Source organism: Taudactylus pleione, unplaced genomic scaffold, assembly GCF_031769625.1.
Source record: "Taudactylus pleione unplaced genomic scaffold, aTauple2 ptg001750l, whole genome shotgun sequence".
Lineage (NCBI taxonomy): Eukaryota > Metazoa > Chordata > Amphibia > Anura > Myobatrachidae > Taudactylus > Taudactylus pleione.
In genome coordinates, this window is record NW_028286147.1 from 217,740 (window position 1) to 245,547 (window position 27,808).

Genomic DNA, 27,808 nt, shown 5'->3' on the forward strand with positions numbered 1-27,808 from the left:
TCAATAACAAACTTGTGTTAATCTGCATACATATTTACCAACACTGTTCTTTCACTTGCATTTCTACAAATCTCTTGCATTCATATTTAATTTACATTTAAAATTTTCATCCCTCTAGTTTACTTATCACCACCACCAGGTTTTCTTCAACTCCCTCCTTCAATCAGTCTCTACCTAATCCTCTGTTCTGACCCCTGCTTCCACCTTTATCCTTTCCCCCTTGTCTCTCCCACCTCTTCCTCCCCTTCTCCCCCCCTCCTCTGTCTGCCTACTCTCCCCTCCTCTCCCATTACTCCACTTTCATCCTGTTCTACCCCCCCCTTTGTCCTCCTACACTCCTCTCCCTGTCACTTCACCCCACTGCCATCCACATCTCCCTCCCTGCCCACCTCTCACAGGTTCCCTTTCTAGCTCAGGTGCCCGCACCATCACTAAACTTTACTCATATCGGTCCCCCAAATTAATCTCACCTCCACCTTACAACAACCCAGATAATCTTATTCACATCTCCCCCACAAATGCTCTCTCTCTTTCCTGTGCCCTCTGGAATTCCAGGTCAGTCTGTAATAAACTGGCCCTACCCATGACCTTTTCATTTCCAACTCCCTACATCTCCTAGCCATTACTGAAACCTGGATCTCACCTTCTGACACCACCTCTCCTGCTGCTCTATCCTCTGGGGGCCTCACCTTCTCCCACAACCCCCAGCCTGGGGGTGGCCATGGTGGTGTTGGGGTCCTTCTATCAACCAGTTATTCCTACCAGATAATACCCTCTGAACCATCAATTACAATCCTCACATTTGAGGTTCATGCTATACACCTCTTCCAACCAGTAAACCTCGGAGTAGCTGTCATTTACTGTCCTCCTGGCTCTCCCTCCAAATTCCTTGACAACTTGGCTCCCTCACTTTCTCTCCTCAGATCTTCCCTCCATTATCCTAGGTGATTTTAATATTCCTATTGACATTCCCACAGAATCCTCTGCTGCTAAACTCCTTACGCTCATCTCTTCATTTGGACTCGCCCGATGAACCTCATCACCCTCCTATGTGAGTGGGCACTCACTTGACCTGGTCTTTACTCACCGTTGTGATATTTTTGATTACTCCAATTTCCCATTCCCCCTCTCTGACCATCACCTTCTCTCTTTTAACCTATCCCTCTCTCCTTCCCCTCCTTTACCTCCTAAGGCTACCATTACTAAGCGTAACATTGAGGCTATTGACACTGTTGCTTTTTCCTCCCTGCTGGACTCGCTTATTTCACCAATCCTTTCTCTCTCCTGTCCTAAACAAGCTGCTTCCCTGTACAATTCCTCCCTTACTTCTGCTCTTGCAGCAATTTTTATTCACACTCGCAGATCCACCCCACAACCCTGGAATTCCAAATGCACCAGATACCTGCAAAAGTGTTCAAAAATTGCCAAGCGTCAGTGGAGAAAATCACACTCTAAGGCTGACTTCCTCCATTTCAAATTTATTCTCCCATCCTACAATGCTGCCCTGTCCCTCTCCAAACAAACATATTCAAGAACCTCATCTCCTCCCAGTCCTCAAACCCCTGGCATCTCTTTGCCACTTTCAACTCCCTCATCTGCCCTTCCCCTCCTCACTCTCTGCCCTTGACTTTGCCACCTACTTTACATCTAAAATGTACTCCATGTATGACGACATCATATCCCATCAGACCCTCAGCACTCCTGACCCTCCTTTCCCTGACCACTCCTCCCCTTCTGTCTCACCAACTCTGACATACTTCTCCCCTGTTTCTGGTGAGGAAATCAAGGCCCTCATCTGGTCGTCACCTCCTTTCACCTCCCCCCTTGACCCTATCCCTTCCCGTCTCCTCTCTTACCTTCTGCCTGTTCCCATCTTGCCCACCTCCTCAATCTCTCCTTATTATCTTTGCATTCAAACATGCCCTTGTCTCCCCCATTCTTAAAAACCTACCCGTGATCCTAACATACTCTCCAACTACCGACCAATCTCTCTCCTCCCTTTTGCTTTCAAACTCCTTGAACATATTGCTTACCACCTTTCTTTCCTCCCACTCCCTCATTGACTCATTTCAATCTGGCTTCCGTTCTCTACACTCCACTGAAACTGCCCTCACAAAAGTATGCAAGGACCTCCTTATTGCCAAATCCAAGGGCCACTACTCTCTGCTCATTCTTCCTGACCTCTCTTCTGCAAATCCTTCACTCTCTTGGTTTATGTAGCACTGCCCTCTCCTGGCTGTCCTCCTACCTGTCTGATTGTTCATTCTCTGTCTCCTCTCATGACTCCTCTTCCCCCCCCACTTCCACTAACAGTAGGAGTTCCCCAAGGTTCTGTTCTTGGACCTCTCCTTTTCTCCCTATATACGTCCTCTTTAGGTGAACTCATAAACTCTTTTGACCTCCAATATCATCACTATGCTGATGATACTCAAATTTACCTTTCCACCTGAGCTCTCCCCCTCGCTTCATACCCGTATCGCCAACTTTTTCTCTGCTGTCTCTTCATGGATGTCCCAGCGCTTTCTTAAACTTAACATGTCTAAGACTGAGATGATCCTCTTCCCATCATCTTCCACTACCTCGCTTCCCACAATTTAATTATCTTTTGATGGCACAACTATCTCCTCTAGCCCCAAAGTGCGCTGTCTTGGAGTTATCCTAGACTCCTCCCTCTCCTTTAAACCACACATTCAGCACCTCTCACAGTCATGCCATTTCCACCTAAAAAATATCTCCAGGATTAGACCCTTCCTCACCCAGGATGCCACTAAAACCCTCATCCACTCGCTGGTCATCTCCAGATTGGACTACTGTAACCTTCTCCTAGCTGGCCTCCCAGTCTCTCACCTCTCTCCACTACAATCGGTCCTCAACGCTGCTGCTCGGCTCATCTGCCTCTCCAGACATTCCACATCTGCTTCCCCTCTCCTTCAAGCCCTACACTGGCTCCCCTTGCCCTTCAGATGCCAATTCAAGGTTCTTACACTCGCATACAAAGCCCTCACCAAATCCTCTCCTAGATACATTTCTGACCTTCTCTCCCTTCACACTCCCACCCGCCCATTTCGCTCAACAAATGCATGCCACCTCTCTTGCCACCTGATTACTTCCTCACACTCCCGCATCCAAGATTTTCCCCGTGCTGCTCCCTACCTTTGAAACCCTCTCCCTTTCCCTATCAGACTCTCCACCTCTCTACAAATCTTCAAACGGGCTCTCAAGACCCACTACTTTATCAAGGCCTTCCAGCTCTCATCCTAACCCACTTCATGCTCTTTCCTCCCTATCTTCCCCTTCTGTGTCACATCTGTCTGTCTGCCCCTCCTCTTTAGAATGTAAGCTCTAACGAGCAGGGACCTCTTCCCTCATATGCTTCTCTTTACATTTTCTTCTACTCTTTATTCCCCATAAGGGCACCTAACACATGACTGCCAACTTCCTGCTGCATATTGTGAGTTCTGTAATCGCTATTGCAGCAATGTATATAAATTGTGTCCTTGTCCTGCAATGTAATGTACTGTAAGTTACTTGTTTCTTGTTCATATATTAGTTTTCATATACTTTGTAAGGCACTGCGGAACACTTGTAGCGCCATCTAAATAAAGAATAATAATAATAACAAAGTAAACATGCTGACATAAAAATCGAGGATGCTTCTGTGGAAGTGCACCAGGATAAGCAGAATATTTGTGTAGCTGACGCTAATGAGGATGTTGATGATGAGGATGTTGTTTGTGTAAATTAGGTACCAGTGGATGAAAAAGTTGTTGCCTATGATAAGGAAAAGCCCAATGTCAATGCCTGGGCCAAGACAAAAAAACTTTTTGACTCATCTGCATCATCAGTGGTTATTTTTTGGGGAAAGTTTAGTCTTTTCTCAGCAGATGCACTTGCTGGAGAAACTAAAGGAGAAGCCACCACTGCATCATGTGCCACTTGAGCTGACAATTTGCTTACCAACAGCTCTTTGCATCTCTTCAGATCTGTGTCCATTGGGAAGAAAGACACGTTTTCATCCCTTCTGGGATGAAAATCCACTCCCAGCAGCAGCAGGCATAGCGCTCAAGGATTATCAAGAAAGACACAACATAAGACTTAAACCTTAAATCTTACATTTGCTCTGTTTGGCTTGGCCACATATCTGTGGTTAAGTGGACAGTGGGTACAATGGCATTTTGGTGGCCACTAATTCAATTTTTTTTAATGTCCCTGTACAGGTTGGGAAATGCTTTTCTATTGAAGTGGAATCTTTGCAAAGGATTGTTTAACAGTCAATTGTTTTGAAAGCACTATTAGTAGTCTTCCTGGTCCCCTTCTGGGATGAAAATCCACTTCCAACAGTAGGCATAGCACTCAAGTGTTCTTCTGGGGCATGGACTGAAGTGAATGAAAAAAATATATTTTGTAAATGACTCCCCTTTCCTCCGCCCTCATAAATTTGCTTCAGAATAAGAAAAATTAATTAAATTAACTACAAATCAACCCTTCCTGTCCCTGCCTTCAACTGCATACATACTCCAACTCCCTCAGGCCTCTTGAATAATAAAAACATTTGTTTTCCGATGTGCCATGTTGGAAGTTGAACTGCCACGTGTTTGTGCCGCTCACTGCTGCCGCTTAGCTTAGTCAGCCAACTAGCTTGGTGCAAATTTTGGGCCTAAACCGGATAAAAACAATATTGTGAGCTGTGAGGTGGTCAACATTGACTGGAAACAAGTGGAAATTAATGTTATTGAGGTTAATAATATTGTAGGAATAATAAAAAAAATTATGTGATTTTAGCAGATTTTATAAATTTTTCAAAAATAATCCAGATCCAAAACACACAAGTGGCGGTTTTGGCAATACCAAATCCAAAACACAAGGAGATACAGATCGAAAACCAGAACACGGGGGTCGGCACACATCTCTACTAAATAGTATAATTATAAATGTTCGGTGGCATTACCCCTTTAATTCTTCATTATCTACGTCTATGGGAAAATGCTGTGTTTCTTTTTTTTCTTTTTAGAAATGAGCCTGGATTATGTGTATATTTTTTTAAGGATTGTACTACATCAATTCAAGATAAAGATTAAACGTGGCAATGTAATCGTTTTAGGGATCACATGTTGTAGTTAGAAGGCGAGAGAAGATAGAATTATTAATAGTGGGTTTTAATGGCATGCGAAAAGAGACTCTGTCATCCCAGCTAAGGTGCAGGGTCAGGCGGTTATACCATACAGAAGAGTTACAGCGGGAACCCAGCCAGCCATCATTAGCCAGCCGGAAAGTGGTTCTTTCACTAGAAGTCATTTAGCTGCCGTGCCCCCTGCACCTCTGCCCTCACAGCTGCCAGGGAGCAGAAGGAAGATTTCAGAAGCCGTGGAAATCCGTCCTTTTCTATCTTATAACTTTTCCATAAATTTTGAGTAAACACAAACTTTAAAAGAAGTTAAAGATGACCCTTATTTTACTAAAATGAATATAACTGTGGAATCACCTTTTCACTTCCTTCTACAAAGCTGAATGGCAGAGGTCACTGTTTCTTTTTATACTACCGACAATGCCGGCTGAATCTCTCCTCCTGCATGAATGCAGCGCTATAAATGGCATCGTTGTTTAGTTTACTATGAATGGCAGACATTCGGGGATCGGTTCAAAGTTGCACGCAAGTCGGCCACAATTGCATCAACATTACGCTCACAGAATTTTTTATTAAAGTTTGCCATATGCAGCATCTATGCGCCCGCACATTCTCTGTTCACCGGCGTGTTTTCATAGCTGGCATAATTATCAGAGCGCACTTCCACCAGCTCTGTACTTGGTGCAAGAAAACACTGTGATCAAAATATAATCTGCTAAATGGTGACAACATGTATTAAACACAACAGAACTGTCGCTTTATTAAATAGCCAATATAATTTTGCGACAATCATACGCTATAAAACCTTTTCCACTGTAATTCATAAAGTGATAACAGCATTACCTCTTAAAGGGGCCTATTTATCATTCAATATTTGTGACATATTCCCCGAAAACACCCGTTTTCAGGGGATATGCACAAATATTAAGTATCCCCCAGATGTATTATGGAGGGACTGAAGCCGCATTTTCGATAGCAGCTGCAACCCCCATAAGTTTCCATGGAGGATGTGAAGTTGACAGATATACGAAGCTTCATTATACGAAGCACTCCTGCGTTTGTCCCATCTGAAGATGGCGTTGTGCTACTGTACCCTATAGGCAACACTTCACGAAATTTACCGGTAGATGGTTCCTCTGAACCCTTCCCGGTAATGGCCGCCGCACAGGCATGGTCTTTAGACCGCGCATTTGCAGGACCCCTAAGAGAGGAGTGAAGAGACCGCTAATGCGGTCTCTTCACTCCAAGCTCATGGCAGGGATGGGCTCTTCTCTGAGCCCCTGTCCCTGCGTGTGCTAATTGATATATTAAGGCAGCATAAACGTATACTGCAGTGCGTTCATGGGCGATAATATCGCGCCCAGATCGCATTGAGTTCGTGATCTTTGATAGATCATCTCAGTCCAGTACGGACGTGCGCATAAACCACGGAAGTGACTAAACGGCAAATAAATATATTCCACGATATTTTCAAACTTTTTATTGTAACTCTTTATTTTGTTTGCTCACAAAGAAAAAGTAAATCAGATCATACAACGGAAGGAAAATATTTATGTGAGCTATTCTACAGCGGGAACATGTACACTGACAGGGAGCAGTGCAAACATAGAAACCAAACATGGACAACATGAATTCCTATATAACCTCTGTGTGGGGGGACACGGGACTAGCAGGAAGGATATATAGACCTACATATATGCTCTAAGGTAGAAGTACAGAAGGGGAGCCAAGCATGGAAGACACTCATAGGGAGATTGGGAGTGTTTCAGCGAGAAAAGACAGTAGAAAGGAAAATACAACATTGTATCGCGCATGGCAGGGGCGGATCTTGTGAGTGGTGGACCCAGGTGCAAAAATTTGCTTTGTGTCCGCCTTACCTCAAGTTCAAAGTGCAGTGGGTGACAGGGAGAGGTAGAGGGTGACGGAGAGGAAAGAGGTAGACAAAGAGAGGCAAGAAGGTGACAAAAAGAGGATAACAGGCGGAAACAGTGGGTGACAGGAAGAGGGAAGCGGCAGTGGGTGACAGGGAGAGGGAGGAGGCAGTGGGTGACAGGGAGAGGGAGGAGGCAGTGGGTGACAGGGAGAGGGAAGCGGCAGTGGGTGACAGAGAGGGTGATGGGAAGAACTGATAGGCAGTGGGTGACAGGGAGAGGGAAGCGGCAGTGGGTGACAGAGAGGGTGATGGGAAGAACTGATAGGCAATGGGTGACAGGGAGAGGGAAGCGGCAGTGGGTGACAGAGAGGGTGATGGGAAGAACTGATAGGCAGTGGGTGACAGGGAGAGGGAAGAGGCAGTGGGTGACAGAGAGGGTGATGGGAAGAACTGATAGGCAGTGGGTGACAGGGAGAGGGAAGCGGCAGTGGGTGACAGAGAGGGTGATGGGAAGAACTGATAGGCAATGGGTGACAGGGAGAGGGAAGCGGCAGTGGGTGACAGAGAGAGTGATGGGAAGAACTGATAGGCAGTGGGTGACAGGGAGAGGGAAGAGGCAGTGGGTGACAGAGAGGGTGATGGGAAGAACTGATAGGCAGTGGGTGACAGGGAGAGGGTGACAGGGAGAGGGAAGAGGCAGTGGGTGACGGAGAAGTTGATGGGGAGAGCTGATAGGCAGTGGGTGACAGGGAGAGGGTGATAAGAAGAGGTGACAGGCAGTGGGTGAGAGGGAGATGCAGTGGGTGCCCAACACATTATGCCACACTGTAGTCCCCACACATTTTGCCACCTGTAGTGCCCACATATTATCTGTAGTCCCCACACAGTGTACTCACCAGCAGCATCCTCAGGCAGCCGGCAGAGCAGCAGTCACACCCATGCGGCTGCGCTGCTGCTAAACTCCAGGTCAGAGGCGCATGTGATGGGCTCCTCGATCAGAGCTCGGCACATGCTCCTCTGATGCCACTGCAGAGACTACTGGGGTATATTACCCAGTAGTGCAGTGCTGAGCCTGACTGTACTGTGCCCTGGTCCTCTCTGTGTGTAGCTGCCGGCCAGGTCAGTCACAGCCGTGATGCCTGCCCAGCAAGCAGCTGAACTGCAGCCTTCCATAGAACTACAAACAGCGCCAGGCAGTGTGGACCCCTATATTGCAGTGGGCCCCGGCTGCACCGCCAGTAGTTCCGCCCCTGGCGCATGGGTCAGACTGGCAGAGAATAGGGACAGAGAGGCACAAACAAATGAGAGCCAGTGAGCCCAGACCTGAGCAAACATTTGGCCCATTGTGCAATAGGCAATTTTTTTCCAGATTTAGGGGTATATTTACTAAAGTGAGAGTTTTTAGAAGTGGAGATGTTGTCATATCAACCAATCAGATTCTACTTAACATTTAACTAGCATCTTCTAGAAGATAATAACTAGAATCTGATTGGTTGCTATGGGCTACATCTCCACTTCTATAAACTCTCACTTTAGAAAATAGACCCCTTAGTGGGAGATATATTAAGCCTTGTCGGGAGTAGAGAAATAAAGTGGAGTAGTTAAGAAAAGCAACCAATCAGCTTCTGTCATTTCAAAGACTGTGCTAGATAAATGACAGAGCCGATTGGTTGCTTTTAGCAACTTCTCCACTTTATGTCTGTCCAAGGCTCGATACTTCTCCCCCTTGGCTTAACAGGGCAGAAAGCCTGGCCGAGCAGCTCCGCCTCCCAGAGCTCTGCTAGCATGCAGACGAGGGGGTGCAGTGAGTCACCGCCCCTGTGCGTCATGGCCACGCCCCCTTTGATGCATGCAGAGGGATGCCGGGGCCAAATTATAGCCCTAGTTCATACTTGTTTCAGCTTAACTCACCCCTCTACCCTCCTCGCTCACTGGCTCTCCCATCTGCTCTTCCCCTTTAGATTATAATCGCTCACGAGCAGGGCCCTCTTCTCTTTTTCTTTTCCCTCCCCCACTAATACCATCATCCCCCACTGGCCACAATGACACAAAACCTTTGCGTTCAACAGCAGGCACTACATCTGTGGGTATGACCGCATATGAAAACAAGAGATATGGTAAGAACTTACCTTTGTTATCTCTGTTTCTACGAAGTCCATAGGGTCCACAGGGTTGACCTTGGGGTTATAGCTGGAACAGGATCCATGGGCACCACACAGTTAAGCTTTTAGCTCCCAGGATGCACTTGGGTCCTCCTCTATACCCCGCCCCCGAGCCACAGGCACCCCAGTTGGTAAGCAGCCTAGGCCGGAGGAGAATATGGAACAGAGAGAAGGAAGACTGGAACACACAAGAAACCATACTCACAGCAATAGGAGACGGAAAACCGGTGACCAGCCACACAGCCCATTTGAAGCCAGGTGCGTCAGGGCGGGCGCCCTGTGGACCCTATGGACTTCGTAGAAACAGAGATAACAAAGGTAAGTTCTTACCATATCTCTTGTTTTCTACTTCAGGGTCCATAGGGGGTCCACAGGGTTGACCTTGGGGATGTCCCAAAGCAGTACAACTAAGGGCGGGGACGCTCCTGTGCTGAAAGGAGTACCCGGCGCCCAAAGGATGCATCCTGAGAGGCAAAGGTGTCAAACGCATAGAACCTCAAAAACGTTTGAATTGAAGACCAAGTGGCCGCCCTACACAGCTGAACAGCAGAAGCGCCACGTCTAGCAGCCCAAGAGGGACCCACAGAACGAGTGGAATGAGCCTTAACAGAGGCTGGCACAGGTAAGCCCTCCTGTGCATAAGCCTCACAAATAACGGAACGAAGCCAACGGGCTAACGTTTGTTTGTTGGCAGGCCAACCCCTCTTGTGAAAACCAAAGAGGATAAACAAGGAATCAGACTTCCTAACCGAAGCCGTCCGGTCTACATAAATTCTAAGCGCCCGGACCACATCTAAGGAAGTCTCACCAGCTGAAAGATCAGGGGACTGAAAAGCTGGCACAACAAGTTCCTGATTAATATGGAACTTCGAGACCACTTTGGGCAAAAACTCAGGACGAGTGCGGAGCACCGCTCTGTCCTGGTGAAAAATTAGGAAAGGAGGGCGACAGGAAAGCGCCCCCAATTCAGACACCCTCCTGGCCGAAGCAATTGCCAGGAGAAAAACCGTCTTAAATGTCAGCCACTTGAGCTCCACCGCCTCAAGAGGCTCAAACGGAGGACCCTGCAGGACCCGTAGCACCACCGCCAAGTCCCAAGGAGCCACCGGAGGCACAAAGGGAGGCTGGATCCTGATAACACCTTGGAAAAAGGTGTGAACGTCTGGTAGTATTGCAATCCGCCGTTGAAACCACACGGACAAGGCGGACACATGAACCTTCAGAGATGCAAGGCGTAAGCCGAGATCCAATCCTGACTGAAGAAATTCCAAGATCCTAGAAACTCGGAACACCTGAGGATCATAAAGTCTGGACTCACACCACTGAAAGTAAGTGTGCCACACTCTGTGATAAATCCGTGCTGAAGCAGGCTTGCGTGCCCTGAGCATCGTACCAATAACCGAACTGGAGAAGCCCCGAGACCTCAAGACGGCTGTCTCAAGAGCCACGCCGTCAAAGACAGCCGACCCAGATCCGGGTAAAGGCAGGGCCCCTGAGACAACAGGTCCCGACGTTGAGGAAGAAGGTACGGAACGTCGATGGAGAGGCTCCTCAGATCGGAGTACCAAGGACGTCTGGGCCAGGCCGGAGCTACCAGCACGAGCATGCCGCCGTCCTGCTTGAATTTCCGCAGAACCCGAGGAAGCAGGGATATCGGAGGAAACAGATACGCCAGGTGAAACGTCCATGTCAGCGACAGCGCGTCCACCAGACTTGCACCTGCGTCTCTTGTCCTTGACCCGTAAACGGGCAACTTGTGATTGTGACGGGAGGCCATCAAGTCCAGCTCCGGCAGTCCCCACCTGTCCACGAGTAGCTGAAACACCTCTGGGTGAAGCGACCATTCCCCGGGATGCACGTCGTGACGGCTGAGGAAGTCCGCCTCCCAATTGAGGACCCCGGGGATGAAGACCGCCGAGATCACTGGAATGTGACCCTCCGCCCAAGACAGGATACGAGACACCTCCGACATCGCTGCCTGACTGCGAGTTCCGCCTTGGTGATTGATATACGCCACCGTGGTGGCGTTGTCGGACTGCACCTGTACCGCCCTTCCGTGAAGAGCGGGGCCGGACGACTGCAGGGCCTTGTATACTGCCCGCAGTTCCAGGATGTTGATGGGGAGAAGTGCTTCTTCCGCTGACCAACGACCCTGAAGCGACAAAGAGCCGGTCACTGCCCCCCAACCCCGGAGACTGGCATCCGTCGTGAGCAGGACCCAGTCCGGGACCCAAAATGGGCGCCCCTCGACCAGATGAGCTGTCTGAAGCCACCAAGCCAAAGATAGCCGAACGTCCGGAGACAACACCAGCACCTGAGAGCGGATCCGGTGAGGTAACCCGTTCCATTCTGATAGAATCAGCCCCTGCAGGGGCCGGGAATGGAACTGGGCAAATTCCACCATGTCGAATGTCGACACCATGGACCCCAGAACTCTCATAGCCGAATGGACCGACAGGCGGCAACGGCTCAGGCAACTGCGTATCCGCAGCTGTAGTGAGGCGACCTTCTCCGGAGTCAGGAAGATCCTTTGCTGACGCGAATCCAGCAGGGCTCCCAAATGAACCATCCGCTGTGATGGAATCAGGGAGGACTTTTTCCAATTTATCAACCACCCGTGTGCTTGCAGGCAAGCGATCGTCAGGTGGAGATGTTGAAGCAGTACCTCCGGGGAGCTCGCCAGCAACAGGAGGTCGTCCAGGTACGGCAGCAGCCGTACATTCTGGTTCCGAAGATGTGCGGCCATGACCGCCATAATCTTCGTGAACACCCTCGGTGCCGTGGAGAGACCAAAGGGTAGCGCCCGGAACTGATAGTGGTGTTGAAGGATAGCGAACCTCAGATACCGCTGGTGTGAAGATGCTATCGGAACATGGAGGTAGGCGTCCTGGATGTCCAGGGACACCATGTAATCCCCCGGTTCCATCGCCAGAATGATGGAACGTAACGTTTCCATCCTGAACTTGGGAACTCTGAGGAATTTGTTCAGAGACTTCAAGTTGAGGATAGGGCGATGAGAACCATTGGGTTTCTGCACCAGAAACAGAGACGAATAATACCCCGTCCCTCGTTGTGATAGAGGAACGGGAACAATGACCCCTGCTTTCAGCAAGGACTCTATAGCCTCCTGAACCTGTAACGCCTTGGTCTTGTCCTGAGAAGGACTTGTGCAGAAAAACTGGTGGGGTGGTCTGTGCCGAAAAGACAGGGCGTACCCCTGGGAGACCACTTCTCGCACCCAGGCATCCGTGGTGGTATTGTGCCAGCACTGGGCAAATAGAAGAAGTCGGCCTCCCACTCTGAGGTCCCCCAGAGGGAGGCCCGTCCCATCAGGCCGCAGGTTTATCTTCCTGCTTGGAAGAAGGGCGCCGAGCACTCCAGGCTTGCTTCTTGGGTTTAGAGGCCGTCTTACTCGCAGACTGTCTCGGGAAGGACTGACCTTTCGCCTTACCCTGAACCCGAAAGGAACGAAAAGCCGAACTCCGAACCTTAGCAGGCAGTGCCGCCGAAGGGAGGAAGGCCGACTTGGATTTAGCCAGGGTGTCCACTATTTTGTCCAAGTCCGGACCAAATAGTAATTCCCCATTGAAAGGTAAGGCCTCCAGACCTTTCTTTGAATCAGAGTCCGCTCTCCAGGACCGCAACCATAAGGATCGGCGGGCAGACACCGCTGCAGCCGATACCCGCGAGGTCAGCAGACTAGCATCTAAAGAAGCTTCTCCAATGTAAGAAGCGGCGTCCCTCATTTGTCCCAACAACGCCCGCTGGACATCCGGAGCGTCGTCCGGGAAGGTATCTTCCAATGCATTGGCCCACCCCTCAATGGCCTTGGCCACCCAGGAAATGGCCATGGACGGTCGGGCCACCGCCCCGGAGAGGGAGTAAATAGACTTTAAGCAAGTCTCAACTTTCCTGTCCGTGGGATCCTTCAGCGAGGATATCGACGGTAATGGTAAGGTGGCGCCCCGAGTTAAACGGGTGACATGGGAATCCACCGCCGGTGGAGTTTCCCATTTTTTACAATGTGCCTCAGGGAAGGGGTAATTAGAAGCCAACCGCTTCTGAGGAAGGAATCTCTTACTGGGCGCCTGCCAAGCTACCGCCATATGATCCGTCAACTGATCAGACAGGGGAAACACCGCAGAAGCCACCTTAGTTTTTTTGAAACTAGGAAACTTCGACCTAGGAACCGGTGCCTCATCCTCTATAAGAAGAATAGCTCGCACCGCCCTAACTAGTGCTCGCACATTAATGGACGACTTGGTATCCATTTCCTGGACCGAGGCGTCCGAGTCAGTGTCATCAGGGACCTCCCCATCATCTGAGGAACCCTCTGAGTCCGATACCTGAGCAGCCCGTGCCATGAGTGGGCGTTTAGAAATCCTAGAAGGCATGTCAGTCTGCAACATTGACTGAAAAGCCGAGGAAGCGGCCGCCAAATTTTGCACGGAGTTGGAGAGCACATCCACCCATGGTGGAGGCGTCGCCATAGGGGCCTGAAAAGGTACCACAGGCTGCTGCGGCACAGGGGAAGCCTGTATATACATAGGCAACCCCCCAAAGGGACCAACTGATTGAGACCCAGGAGGACTCCGCAATAACTGCGGGACACCCGGGGAATGGGGGATGGTCGGCTGGGGCACCGCCCTAGTAGGGAGAGCAGTCGGGACCGACAGACGGTCCGCAATAGACACCAGCACTTGAGAAAACATCGCCCACGGTGGTTCCTGCGCCAGAGAAGGTCTGGATGGGCCAGGAGCCACCTGGCATCGACTACACAGGCCATCCTGTGACAAATCCTCCCTATCTACTCCTGCAGAACAGCGTCCGCAGGAGGCCAACACCGGAGCCACTGAGCGCTCAACCTCCTCGTCTGACATGACAGAATATATTATATATCTGGCACCAGGGTAGAAGTAAAACGCACTCACCGGTGTGCTGAACAACAGCCCACAATATGGCACTGAGTAGCACACAACTGTATGTGACGGACCTCACAAATACGTGATCTATATAAGTGAGGTCAGTAGAAACGCCCCTCCCCCACACACCTGCAGGGCTTGTAGGAGAAGTAAAGGGATAGGTATAAGCTGACAGTAAGCGGAAAATAAGCACAGACAGGCAGCACTAGCAAAAAGTCACATACCATGCAGGAAGATATACTCACTGCACCTTTACACTACAATCAACCTGCCCAGATTCAGTGTCTGGGAGGGCTATAGTGCTGTGTACGCTGTCCTTAATCAGGGGAGAGGTACACAGGGGGACCGGTCCGCGTGCTCCCTGAGATCTGCGCTGCCACTGGGAAAATGGCCGCTGGAGACCTCAGAGGAGGAGTGGCCGAGGAATCTGCAGCTCAGCGACGCCAGACTGCGTGCTGAAAGGCGCGCTGAGCTGAGGGGAGGAGCCGCTGACAGGGAAGGCTTCCTCCCCTGGCTGGCCATTAACCCCAGGGATGCTGGCTTCCCGCTTGCCGGTTATCCCTGGTGGTCTAGTGGTCCCACGGGTTATGGGGGGGGCCCGCCGCCACTGCCAGCAGCCTCCGGTCTGTCCCCCGGACCGGAGGCTAAAGGACTGCATTTAAGGCATTCCGCGCGCCGCCGCTAGCCAGCGACGCGCGGCTTACCTGAATCCCCGGCGACTCCGGCAGCAGTCCTGGGAGGTAGACAGAGTCCGGCTAGTACGGACTCTGCCCTCCCGCCGCGATCCCCAGATCAGTACTGGCGTCGCGGCGCCAGTCGGGGATCAGAGCGGCAGCGTGGGCGTCTGTACAGACAGCCCTTCGCTGCCGTCTGTAGTAAAAATAGATTAAAAATAAATACAATTTAACTTAAAATAAAAGCTTTTGGGGGCTGCTCCTGCAGCCCCCCTGCGCGGTGACCGACTCCGGCCGGGCACCAGCTTACACTGGGGTGCCTGTGGCTCGGGGGCGGGGTATAGAGGAGGACCCAAGTGCATCCTGGGAGCTAAAAGCTTAACTGTGTGGTGCCCATGGATCCTGTTCCAGCTATAACCCCAAGGTCAACCCTGTGGACCCCCTATGGACCCTGAAGTAGAAACAATGATTCTATAGCTTGTATCTCATGTTCTGCAATGTATTGTACTGTAAGTATTTTACATTTCATTCTTGCTTTGTTTGCACAGATTCTGCTTATGTACTTTGTAAAGCACTGCGGACACATTGTGGCAGCCATGTAATGGATAATAAGTCTGCGAGCAGATACAAGTTACACAGTAAACAATTTAAAATACACCAATCAAAATCAGCAGTGTGCCACCACTAAGAAAGTCCAGCCAGGGCGGATCCAAGGAAAGGCCGATCAGGGCACTCCTCTCCTGCCCACTACCACTGTATAGCAGCACAGTGACACTTCAGGCAGGGACAGAGCAGAGACTACAGCCTCCCCCACCAGTCCAGCACTGCTGTGTGCTGGGGAGGCTGCTGCCGCTAAGCAGCAGCAGTCTCTGATCTCTCCCTGCCTGATGTGCCACTATACAGGGGATGTTGTTATGTGACCGGTGGCCACAAGGCCGCCGGTCACAATCCCGACAGCAGAATGCCGGCTAGAGATTTATGATAGGCGTCGAAATACCAATGCCTATCATGATCCCGACGCCGGAATCCAGGATGACGCGTGCCCGAACGAGGTTAGTCCGGGGCGCCCGTCCTGTTAGCAACGCATAGGTTTTTGGCAGTTAGCGGGGCTAGTATTAGGTTTGGGGGGGGGGTGTTAGGGTTAGGCATTCCTAGGGGAGAGGGTTAGGCACCCCCAGGGAGAGGTTGGGTTTAGGGAGCGGTAAGGGGGGGGGGGTTAGGCACCTTCGGGGGGAGGTTATGGTTAGGCACCACTAAGGGAGTGTTAGGGGGGGAGGGGACAGGGTGGTTAGCATATTCACCTGCCTCTGTCGGGGTTTTCATCCTGTCAGACAGCCGCCGGCATTTCTATCCCATTCCGCTATACAGTGGTAGTGGGCAGGAGAGAAATGCTACAGGTGTCATTAAGAGGAAGGAACTGAACCTATTTTATTTAAAGCCTGCTAAAGAGAAAGGACCTCATTCAGTGGCGGTCGTTAGTTGTAAGCGGTCGCACTGAATCAGGGCGGCCGCTTGCATCCTGAACGTCCGCCTCCTTGTCGATCGTTACGCTGTGGGTTACCACCCACAGCTTAACGACCGACCAGGTTGATGGTCGCGATGGTGAACACCATTGCGACCATCGGGGCTTACGACCAGACCCTAAGGTTGGGTCTGGGTACTTGTAAGCCCCAGGGAGCTTTCTGCTCTGATGGAGCAGGAAGCTCCCCACTGACATCACTGATGATGTCAGTGAGGCCGCCCACAAAACGGTAGGCGTTCGTAAAGGATCGCCTCCGTTTTGGAAACCACCCCCCCGGCCAGCCTACCAAACGGGGTTAGCTGTCGATCAACATCGACAGCCGCCCCTTTGGTAGCGAGCTCCGAAGCGACAGAGTTTCTCTGTCGCTCAAGGGGCTTGCGCACACGCAGTGCGCCCGCTGCGCGAGCGCAGGCCAAACCATCGAGTCTGTTACGAGCGCATTGGCGCTCGCGATCGACTCTGAATGAGTTCCAAAGTACCTTGCAAGTATTGGCCAATATTGTAGCATTTTGGACCTGGCATCCACCAGGTCGAGGTACATCCGCTACATGTTTCATTTTGGAATTATTCCAAGGTATGAAAAGCTTTACATACTTATTCACAATGCCTGCAGCATATTACATGCATTCTAAACGGAATAAACGCTAGAAGACCACAGCACAAGATAATCCTCATTCCACGTTTTTAATAAGCCAATACAAGTGTAATAAACAAATAGCAGTTTATTGAGAATTAGCAATCTGTTAGAACACAAGTCACTTTCTACTTTACAAGTCAACAAATAAAGACACTACAACTGATGCAGTATATAAAAAGTAACCCACATAATGCAATCAGATATGGTATGGCCCTAACAGCTAGATAAAAAGCATACACATCCTCTCTGATGAATATGCCATACTATTGTGACTAATTTATATATATATACAAGGTCGTCACTTGATGACGAGACCCATGACGACGTGGTGTACATAGGACTTTCTTGTGTAAAACTAGTATAGGGTAAGACAAAATAAGCAACTTAAAAAATAAAAACTTGGTATATACAATAACATTACAGTTTGCAAAAGAAGATATTCACAATTCCATTTTACTACAAATGTGCATGGTTCTGGAGTTTATAATCGCATAAATGTTTTGTATGCGATCGCAAAGTCATTAAAAAAAATAAAACTACTTCCTTTCAGTTTTGATAGAGCCCATTTTTAGTTAGTCCCTGCACCCGTGTCAATCATCAGTGGAGGAGGGGCTTGTGGTTGTTCTAAAGTTGACTACCTAATAAAGCTATACTTCCGTCACATACAGTAGAGCGAGAAAGCAATGAATAATTTAATAGAATGGATGGGAGCCGAAGCAAGGAACACTATGGGCTTGATGCGGACTTGGGAATAGAGTAAGATATAGCAAGTAGCTGTGTCTTGGTGAAACCATGCTGCACTGCAGGTAGGGCAGATGTAAAATGTGCTGAGAGATTTAGATTTGGGAGGGGTGTGTCCAAATTACATTCAAATTGCAGTGTAAAAATAAAGCTGCCCAGTATTTGTAGGCTACATGCAAAAGCAGCCGGTATTTACTCCACATGCAAAAAAAAAATTATGTATTTGCACCCCTTGTATTGCACCATGGTTTGTCCAGGTACACAGTTACTTGCTATAGTTTAAGGTGCCCATACACGATGCAATATAGCAGCCGATCCGACGGATTGGTACGATATTGCTGCTATATTGTACTGTGTATGGGCATCATATCGGACAATGCGGTGTCCCGTGGGGTCGTACATCGCACCTCCAGATCTTACTGTATGTTCACTTGATCTGGGGATGAGATGTACGACCCCAAGCAGCGCTATGCGGGTGGGGGAGGGGGGTGCCGGCATAACGGGCGGTCGGGTAGCGGATCACTCGTGTGGGGACCCCGCCCGATATATTGGCCATCGGATCGCCTGTCGCAGCTCAAGGTGCCAATCGCACCGTGTATGTGCGCCTTTACTCTATTCCCAAGTCTGAATCAGGCCCAGTGTCCCTAAATGACACCAGGTTTTATTCTGATATACTCTGTAAAATCTTGCCCTGAATACTTATCACTGTAGTTGAATAAAATGTTGGGATGTAGTCGGCATCCCGGCGATCAGAAACCTGGCGCTGGAATCTTGACAGCAGTCTGAATCCCGAACGCTGACATCCGGACGGTAAGTATTAGTAAAAGTGCATACACACACAACGATTTTTTGATTGATTATCGATAACGATATCGTTTATCGTTCAATCGTTTAAAAAATCGTCCACTTGCTGAGCTAAAACGATGAATGATTATCGGTCATGCGCGTTCACGTTTGTAGTTCAGTCAGTCTGAACCAACTGAACGATTTTCATTAAGGGAATATGCAAAAAGCGTTTGTAGTTCAAAAAAATCGTTCATTACACTTTAAAAAATCTGACAGATAATCATTCATAAAATCGTTGGTAACAAAATCATTGTGTGTGTGTATGCAGCTTTACAATTAGGATAGGAGTTAGGCACTAGGGGGAGAGCTAGGGTGTGGGAAAGGTGGATTAGGTTTTGGGCTAGGAACTAGGCAAAAGCTTAGAGTTAGGCTGCAGGGGGAGAGGGTTAGAGTTAGGGAAAGAGTCAGGGTAAGTATACTTACAAAATTCTGTCGGGATTCTGACTGTCGGGATGACGCTGTCTGTATTCTGACCGTCTGCATCCTGATCGTCAGGAGCCTTTACCCAACCCAAAACTTTTACCTCATCACCCATAAAAGACAACAATAAAAAAAAAAACCCTCCAAAGATCTGGTATCCCGGACTTTTAGTTAAAGTGCACCAGCAGCCCCCAGACAGACAGGCTGGACATATATGAATAAAAACAACGCTCACCAGGCCTTCGTAACGTCACTGAAGCAGAATGCGCTAAAAGAAGTCATGCCTATATTTATTCGCTACATTCTGAAATATTGGCTACAGTACACAGAATAGCAGCCAACCCGTATATAGGTATCGGGCAACGCTGCAAGATATTCGCTCCATCACGGCTAACCACAAGTGCCCGATTTTTGCGACAGCTCATGCGCAGGAGTGAAAACTCTACTGGTGAGTTAGAAAAGTTCTCAGGAGAATAACACAGGGGCCAAGTCAGCTTTATTACCATTTAAGACAGAACATATAGATCAAAAACACAATCAGTTTAGTGTATTAATAGCTTTCTAAGCTACACCGGTTATTTGGTTTTATTTATACACAAAAGGCCACGGCTGCAGAAAAGCCGCTTAGGCATATAAAGTGGTAGCATAAAACAATAAAATAAAACTTGTGTCGTCACAGTTAGATGCCTTCAGACTGAGCTGTGTGCGCCACTGGAGCGGGAGCTATGACGCACATCTTGCTTGGAGAATAGAGAAAAGGACACATTTTGGCATTAATAAAAGAAAAAAAGGGGTGGCTAATTCTAATATTAGCCAAAACTAAGTCTTTTATTAAATGAAATGGACTGCAGACATTTTGACTGCAGAACTAAAATCCTGTGGCAACGTACTATCAGCTGCTGATCACAATTGATATATAAAAGTATAATCCGTCGCATCAGTGCTTGGCGAACGCTGAAACCCCTGGCTGACAGGTATCCGTGTACAAAATGCTGTGACCACACTACAAACAGATGTTTGCTCTCAATCTACAACACAGGTGACAATTAGGGGCATATTTAAATAAGCGCGATGTGCGGCCAGGGACATAGCCGGTAAATAAAGCAGAAAAACAGTTGCCCTATGGACTGCGGGTAATTATAAGTGAAATAACCCTGCATGAACAACCCATATAGTATTACCGCGTGGCAAATTGAATCTCCCCCATAGAATATGACTGTTTGTCGGACACTTTCTACGGACAATATCCCTCGACAGTATACACTGAAACGTATAGGTGTAATTTCCTTTCACCCGACTTCCAGTTTCCAGACTGCAGGATTTAAATGTTGCGGCTTGCCTTTAATGAATATGTAATGCACAAGGCAGCTCTCTGTCATTTATTTTAGGTGTCCCAAACACAACTGTAAATGATTACCAGGTTAAGGTTACGAGACACCTTCCCGACACAGTGATCTAAATTAGACCAAATAAACATTGCTTCGGTTAAAAAAAAAAAAATATGTAAATTATATATATATTTTTTCCTTTTAAAAAAAAGGTAACAGGGCCACCCTTACATGGAGTAAGCAGGAGAAAAAGCTATGTGCATAAATTTATATATATATATGTCTATTTATATATATTTTCATGATTACAAATACGACTGCGCTTTTCAGTCCTCAATCTTGACAATGTAACTGTTACATTTGTGATGAGATCCTATTGGGGGGGGGGGCTGTCAGTCCAGAGGTTGGGGGTCCGCAATAGGCATAGTGTGAAGGACTTCATCCAAGAGCTGGAGGGCGCGGTGTAAGTGGATTTCAATCCAGCAGGGGGTCTCCTTTATACTCTGCCTTGGGTAATCGGGACCCCAACCCTTCACAAAACTCATCCGCAGGATGCACAATCTGCGGAGGTCATCAACGCCAATCCCCGCCGCAGCCGAAAGACCTGGGGAGGAACACAAGCTGTGTCAGATGCTTCGTGTTAAAAATCACACAATCGTTTTGTTTATAAAAGTCAATTAGCACCAAGTAGACGTAAAATCCCCAAACACAGACGCACAAAAAAAATAAAAACACTTTTATTCTGAACAATTCAACGACTGAGAATCTGCTGGGGATTCACAAACAATCTACACCAGTGGTGTCATACTTGGGCCCTACATTCATAGGAAGGAAGAGTCAAATCACACACAATGATCCACTTCCAAGCTGGATATCGTTCACCTTCTAAGCGTAAAGCAAGGAAAGACAGATACCTGACTGCAAGATAGCAGAGCCTGCACCTGTCTCTCAATGGCCACAACCTTCTCCTGCTGTAGAAAGGCTCTGACAATTGGGACCAAATGTAATAGGGTGAGAGTTTAGTAAATGTGAGAGTTTAGCAGTAAAACTCTCACACTATTACATTGATCGAGTTGTATTTTCAAAACAGGAAACACCTGGATGAGAGTTTAAGTCTGAAAAACAAGCGAGTTTCCGTGTTCTGTGACTTTATTACATTGGCCGAGTTTTCTCTCACATTTTCTAATCTCTCACCCTATTACATTTGGCCCTAGGTGTTGAAAGAGTCCAGAAAGATCAAACACTGAGCTGCGAGAAACAAGGATATTTGAAAATGAATTAACGAATGTTTTATCGGTTAATTGCAGATGGGTCTAGTGAGGAGAGGCAGAGCTGGGTCATCTAGGCACGGGGTGACAGTCACGTTTCTCAAATGCAAAAGTGTTGACCTTACCTCCACAACAGGATTCCTATTATTACTATATTATCCTTTATGTATATGGCGCCACAAGTGTTCCGCAGCGCCTTACCTACCTGTCATCTCCTGTGGGTACCATGTGTGAGTGATTTCCCACACGATCGAGTCACTCTAGTGTTTGACAGACGCTCTATCATTCACAATAGAGGCCATACTCTGATATTGCAGATCCTACAGATGCACATTCATATACATGGATGGACACTAGGGAAGGACTTTGTAGCGGCATTTGCATAGAGTCGCAGATGGGCGATCACCAAAAGACACCCTATGCCTGGAAGTCCTTTGTGGCCTTATGCTTGAAGCTTACTGCTAACATCTTTGCTGGCAGTGCTTGCTGCAAACTGTGATTATAAAACAGGCTTCAGAAATTAACCATCAGCCTGCAGAGGGAATCTATGGGGTCTATTTACTAAGCAGTGTTAGGATACAGAGTGAAATTAGATAAGGTGCCAGCCAATCAGCTCCCAACTGTCATCTCACAGGCTGTGTTTGAAAAATGACAGTTGGGAGCTGATTGGCTGGCACCTTATCACTTTTCACTCTGTCTCCTAACACTGCTTAGTAAATAGATCCCTATGTTTGTACGGATATTTGAATATACGCACATTGGAACTTTGATTATATTCAGGAGCTATGTCAGCACATCTTCATATATATATTACCCCACCACAAACTGTGATGTCCTTCCCAGATTGGGTCATCAAGATAAGCATTTTTTGTATCCATGGAGGCGACACATATAGGCAGCTCCATTTGGCCGATGACGGAACAAAGGGCCTGATTCAGAGCTGAACGCTCTGACCAGAGCGCTCGCTCTGAATCAGGGCCCTCCTACATTTTTTTGGAGCGTCCCCATGGACGCTCGCATAGCTGTGGGTTACCACCCACAGCTATAGCGAGCGTCCATGATGATGGTCGCGATGGTCTTGACCATCGGGCTTGCGACGGAGACTCTGCGGTAGGGTCTCGCTGCCGCAAGCCCTGGAGTGATTTTGGCTCTATCAGAGCCAAAATCACTCCCACTGACATCACTAGTGATGTCAGTGGGGCCGGCTTGAGACGGTAGGCGTTCCCATGGGAACGCCTCCGTCTGGCAGGCACGCCCACCAAAGGGGGCGTGCTGTCAATCAACATCGACAGCACGCCCCCTTTGGTGCGAGACCCGGAGCGATGGTGAGCCCGTCACTCGCCAGGTCTCGCGCATACGCACGACGGAGCTCCCTCCGTCGTGCGCATGCGCAGTGGGGAACATCGACCCGCTTGCGAGCGTCCTGCCGATCGCGAGCGGGTCTGAATGACCCCCAAAGAGACCATCTTCAATCTGACGACCCACAAATGCAAGTTCTGATTTTTCTAATCAATATTTTGTTTAGGCCGGCTTCTGGATGAGAAAAAGGTTCCGGCGGATAGAGCGGACATATATCGTGCACAGCAAATACGCATTACTTTATAAGAAACAAATCTAAAAAGCTGCACTTTCATTACAATTACTGGGAAGTCACTTACTGATCGCAGGTGCAATCCCGCCAACAGATCCCGGTCCAGGTATGTTGCCAGCCACTGCTGCCGCCTGCGCTGCTGCTGCCGCCTGCGCTGTGGCCGCCTGCTGCTGCATTTGTCGATGACACTGACGTAAATCGAACACCTTGAGCGAGGGGAACAGAGAGGATGTTAGTACATTTGTAGACCGACTGCCAGCAAATATATCACAACAGAATGTGCAGTAAAAAGACAAGTCATGCCTGGATGCAGTCATCAAATTGCACCTGTTACCTAGGAGAATGCAAGCTAATCACTCAGGCTTCCCAGCCCCCACCTCGTACACTACAAGTGGGGTTCAAGACAGATCATTTTTGCCTCCCTACGAGCTATTTATACATATTAGCTCTCGGCAAGGAATGGGACAGATCAGTTTCAGTGTTCTCCCCAGGGTGTTTTCTGCGGGCGCATCGCCCGGCAGAAACAGCCTGCCGTCCGGCACTTTCCCCCGCCGACCCCCGCTGTGGAATGCTGGCCTCTGAAGTGACCTGAGGCTAAAGAAGCCTCCGATAGCTTCAGAGGCCAGCGTTCCCAGTGATGCACTGCGCGGGTGACGTCATGACGTCACCCGCGACGTGAGGAGCCTGCCCCGTGCGCCTGCTGGATCTAGTTAGATCCAGTCAGCGCGAGGCAGCGGGAGCGGCCAGCAAGTAAAGTTAAGTGCTGGGGTGGGGCCAGGACCAGTCTGGGGGCACTGCATAAGGGACACTATTAAACCTGGGGGGGTACAGCAAAAGGGGCCAGCCTGGGGGCACTGTATAAGGGACACTATTAAACCTGAGGGCACTGCATAAGGGACACTATTTAAACCTGAGGGCACTGCATAAGGGGCCAGTCTGGGGGCACTATATAAGCCTGGGGGCACTACATAAGGGACCAGTCTGGGGGCACTACATAGGGGCACTACTTCAGCCAGGGGGCAATGCATAAGGGCAAAGTTAAACTACAGGGGGCAATGCATAAAGGGGAAAACTACAGGGGGCTCTGCATAAAGGGGAAAACTACAGGGGGCACTGTATGGGCACTTTTGACGGAGTGCCAGTGGGGGAGCAGCCCGAGACCTGTCGGGCTGGAATGGTAAGGGAGATAGCCCTTTTCCTGGCGCGCGCATAATTGCCAAGGCCCCCACCCGGCTACTTTTGGATGCCACCCGGCTGGAAAAAATTTCTGGGGAGAACCCTGAGTTTATTTCAAGCTTTTATTAACTATACAGCAATTCATGTAAGTAAAAGTTCTATTTGATTTTTTCCTGTTGTAACCTGCAAAGTTCATCATTCATGAACACATTGTCAATGCGGAGGCATAGAACGAGAAGCAAAATAGGTCATTTATCAACACTACAATTGGATGTGAAATATGCAGTGAAACCACAGCAACATAAAGACAGTAGAACAATTTAAACATACTTGGGATAAGCATAAGAATATCCTTACAAAGAACTGGGGATCACATAGTGTTTAGGTTACCAAAAGGTAAAAAAGAGCAGACTAGATGGGACGGCAGAATTCTATGTTTCTATGTAACCAATCAGCAATTGGCTTTAATCACTCTAGAGCAGCAAGACAGTGAAATCGAGCAATTTTCCAACCAATCCGATAAGCGGTACGTTTTTACAGCCAGTGACAGTTCCCAGCCGTATACAAATGATAGTTATGAGGACACAGGTTTGTGTGCTTAGGGGTAAAGGCGTTCTACACTTACCCTAATGCAACCTCTCTGTTCTGAAAGTGTTAATAGATCATAGACTTGGCTGTGGCCGGTTATACTTATTGACGGAGTTCCAAGGTTCCGGCTTGCCCGTGGTCACGTGCCACCTATGAATTGTAATGGTCTATACTACATTGTGCCATCGTGCAATGATTAACCATAATAATTTATAGGCGGCCGCAGGGAAGCCGGATCCTGGGAACGCAGTCAAAATTTGTAAAAGTTTGATTAGAGCCAAGATTATCAGCTATCGGCGCGGGAGTAATAAGGATATATACTACCATGGACGCAGGGTATCCATTAGCACACAGGACAATACTGTATACACTCAGAGGATAGTGAGCACATCAACTGCAAATCCTAGTGCCGAGAGGGTTCAAAGGAAAGGTCACATAATGCTTCATAATCATTATCACACCGGTTCTTTTCTTTGGCTACATATAGATGTGTTCTTATAAATCTGTGCTGCAGTCCTATGAGACTCTACAAGGTGCAGAGGGTCTTTTTGGCCTCTTTTCTGCTTAAATGTGTCTAAGTTGCAATGTGCTGTGGACTAGGACCAGCAGACTGTGCTGATTCATGTGATATGTGACACCTGTATATCTGTGTGCACCTGAGTCTCTGAATCTGTATAGGAAGTGCTACAATGTAGCTGCTGCAGCTTTTTGTATTCCAAGTTCCGTTGTGGTTCATACACAAACAGACATACAAGTGTCGCATATCAGATTAATCAGCACAGTGTGCTGGTGCGTCCTAGTCGGGATGCAATCGGTAAGCCGGCTGACATTTTAGCGACAGCCGGCTTCCCGACTGTCATAACCCGGCGAGGGTGAAATGCCCAGCGTCTAGATGTAGACGCCGCTCATTTCCCCGACGCCCTTCGATCGGGATGCCGGGCGCCGCGAGCTGACAACCGGGGCGGGGGGGGGGGGGGGGGAGGTTAGGTTTAGAGACTTAAGGTTAGGACACCCCCCCCCCCCGGGAGGTTAGGGTTAAGCTAGGGCAGTGTTGGCTAACCTTGACGCTCCAGCTGTTATGGAACTACATAACCCAGCATGCACTGCTACAGTTTTGCTAATTGGGCATGCTAAAACTGTGGCAGGGCATGCTGGGATATACAGTTCCACAACAGCTGGAGTGTCAAGGTTAGCCAACACTGAGCTAGGGGGAGGGAGGGTAAGGGTTACGCACCCCCGGCGGGAGGTTAGGGTTAGGCGCACCCCCGGGGGGAGGTTAGGGTTAGGCACCCCCCCGGGGGACTTAGGTTTAGGCAGCGGGGGAAGGGGGGGGGTTAGGTTTAGGCACTTAGAGGGGGGATTAGGGTTAGGCACTTGGGGGGGAGGTTAGGGTTAGGCACCCCTAAGGGAGGGTTAGGGGGGTAGGTTAGTTAATACTTACCTAGGGACGATCAGGATTTCCAGCGCTGTCGGGAATCGATCTGTTCCAGTGTCGGGCTGCCGCTGCCGGGAATCGAACCGCCGGCCGTCCTAGTCACATTGCATTGCAACGTAAACACACATTTCGCCAAAAAGAAAAGCTTGGCGCTAGCAGAGTCTCATGGGACCTGGCGACTCCCTCGCGCCAGGCAAGTCCACGCTACGTGGCGTATCGAGGCTAGATGTAGGAGGACACATAAGTAGACATCTAAATAAGTATTTCACCACCACTTGTGATCTGAACATTTACACTATGAACACACTTAACCTGGAGGTCGGAGCATTAGCGGAAGCGCCAGAGCTTCTAGAGACATTCGTTTATTCTCACAATCCCAATTCTGAACACTGGATACTAGAAGCCCAAGTGTTCTGCCCATACCAAGTATAGGCGACTGTTATCATCAGGGCACCGACTGCTTTGCTGACTCCTGAGGCCGCACACATTGCCCAGGAGCGGATTTCGCACATTAATCTTCCAATACACTATTAGTCAACAAATTATTAAGTATTTAAATAAGGTCCTGATTAGCAGCAGTAGTCACTGATGAAACGCGTAGTTCTAGAGTTCCGCTGCTCTCACTGGGAGGAATTCAATTCAACGCGATGTTGAAAAGCAGCGGCTAATCAATACACCGCGCTGTTTGGGCGCGCTAAGGATTTCTTCTCGCACCCCCCTGGGGATGCGAGGAGAAATCTGACCAAAGTGCCGGGCGCGCAGCAGTTTTTCTGCTTAGCGCGGCACTAACAGCCGCGCGCCCGGCACTTTGGTCAGAGAATGCCGGTTAACGCGCCTTAACACCCTTGTTAAGGCGCGATAACCGGCAATTCTCGGACCACACAGCGCACTGAATTGAATAGCTCCGGGAGCTCGCTTCCGGCGCTATTTAATTCGCGTTGCGTTGAATCACCCCCATTGATGGCAGAAGTCCTGCTATCTCTCTACCTTATGATCTGGATCTTCAGTGGCAAAGACATTCATTAACCTCACTGCTGTATTATATAGTACTTATATAACATCTGCAGTATCAGCGACATAAAGCACAACACCATAGGGAGCTGGATTATGAAGCCTTAGGGGCTTAGGCAGACTGTTTGTGAGTAATGTTAATTCTAACGCGACTGCCATATATATTGGATATTATAGGATCATTTATAATGGGACAGCAATGAATCACTGGTAGAGATGGAGAAGTGATTACAGTCTTACCTTAATGTAGGCGCTCGGGTAAATCTTGTGGACGGCATCTCCAGGCGCACGTCCAGCTTCTCTGTCCAGGTAGTAGCTCTGTACAAAGACGGCATGGTCACTGAGACACCGCACCCACACGTCCCCTTCTCCTTTACACTCCAGCTGGACGCCTTTCCCAATGTGTAACCTGTGTGTAAGGAGAGATCCATCAATAGGTGCAAGGGATATTCCTCATATAGGGACAAAGGGCCTGATTCAGACCCGGAC

General features: G+C 48.8%; 1 protein-coding gene across 2 annotated transcripts in view; it reads right to left on the reverse strand.

Moving 5' to 3' along the window:
• Positions 1 to 16,982: 16,982 nt before the first annotated feature.
• SMAD4 (SMAD family member 4) overlaps positions 16,983 to 27,808 on the reverse strand; it is a 44,372-nt gene continuing 33,546 nt past the window's right edge. For both annotated transcript variants that reach the window (XM_088464696.1, XM_088464697.1), the window contains 3 exons: positions 27,560 to 27,728; positions 23,177 to 23,315; positions 16,983 to 20,854 (listed from right to left, as the gene is read on the reverse strand). In XM_088464696.1, coding sequence (XP_088320822.1) covers positions 20,643 to 20,854; positions 23,177 to 23,315; positions 27,560 to 27,728 — 520 coding nt within the window. In that variant the 3' untranslated portion in view covers positions 16,983 to 20,642. The remainder of the gene's footprint in view (positions 20,855 to 23,176; positions 23,316 to 27,559; positions 27,729 to 27,808) is intronic.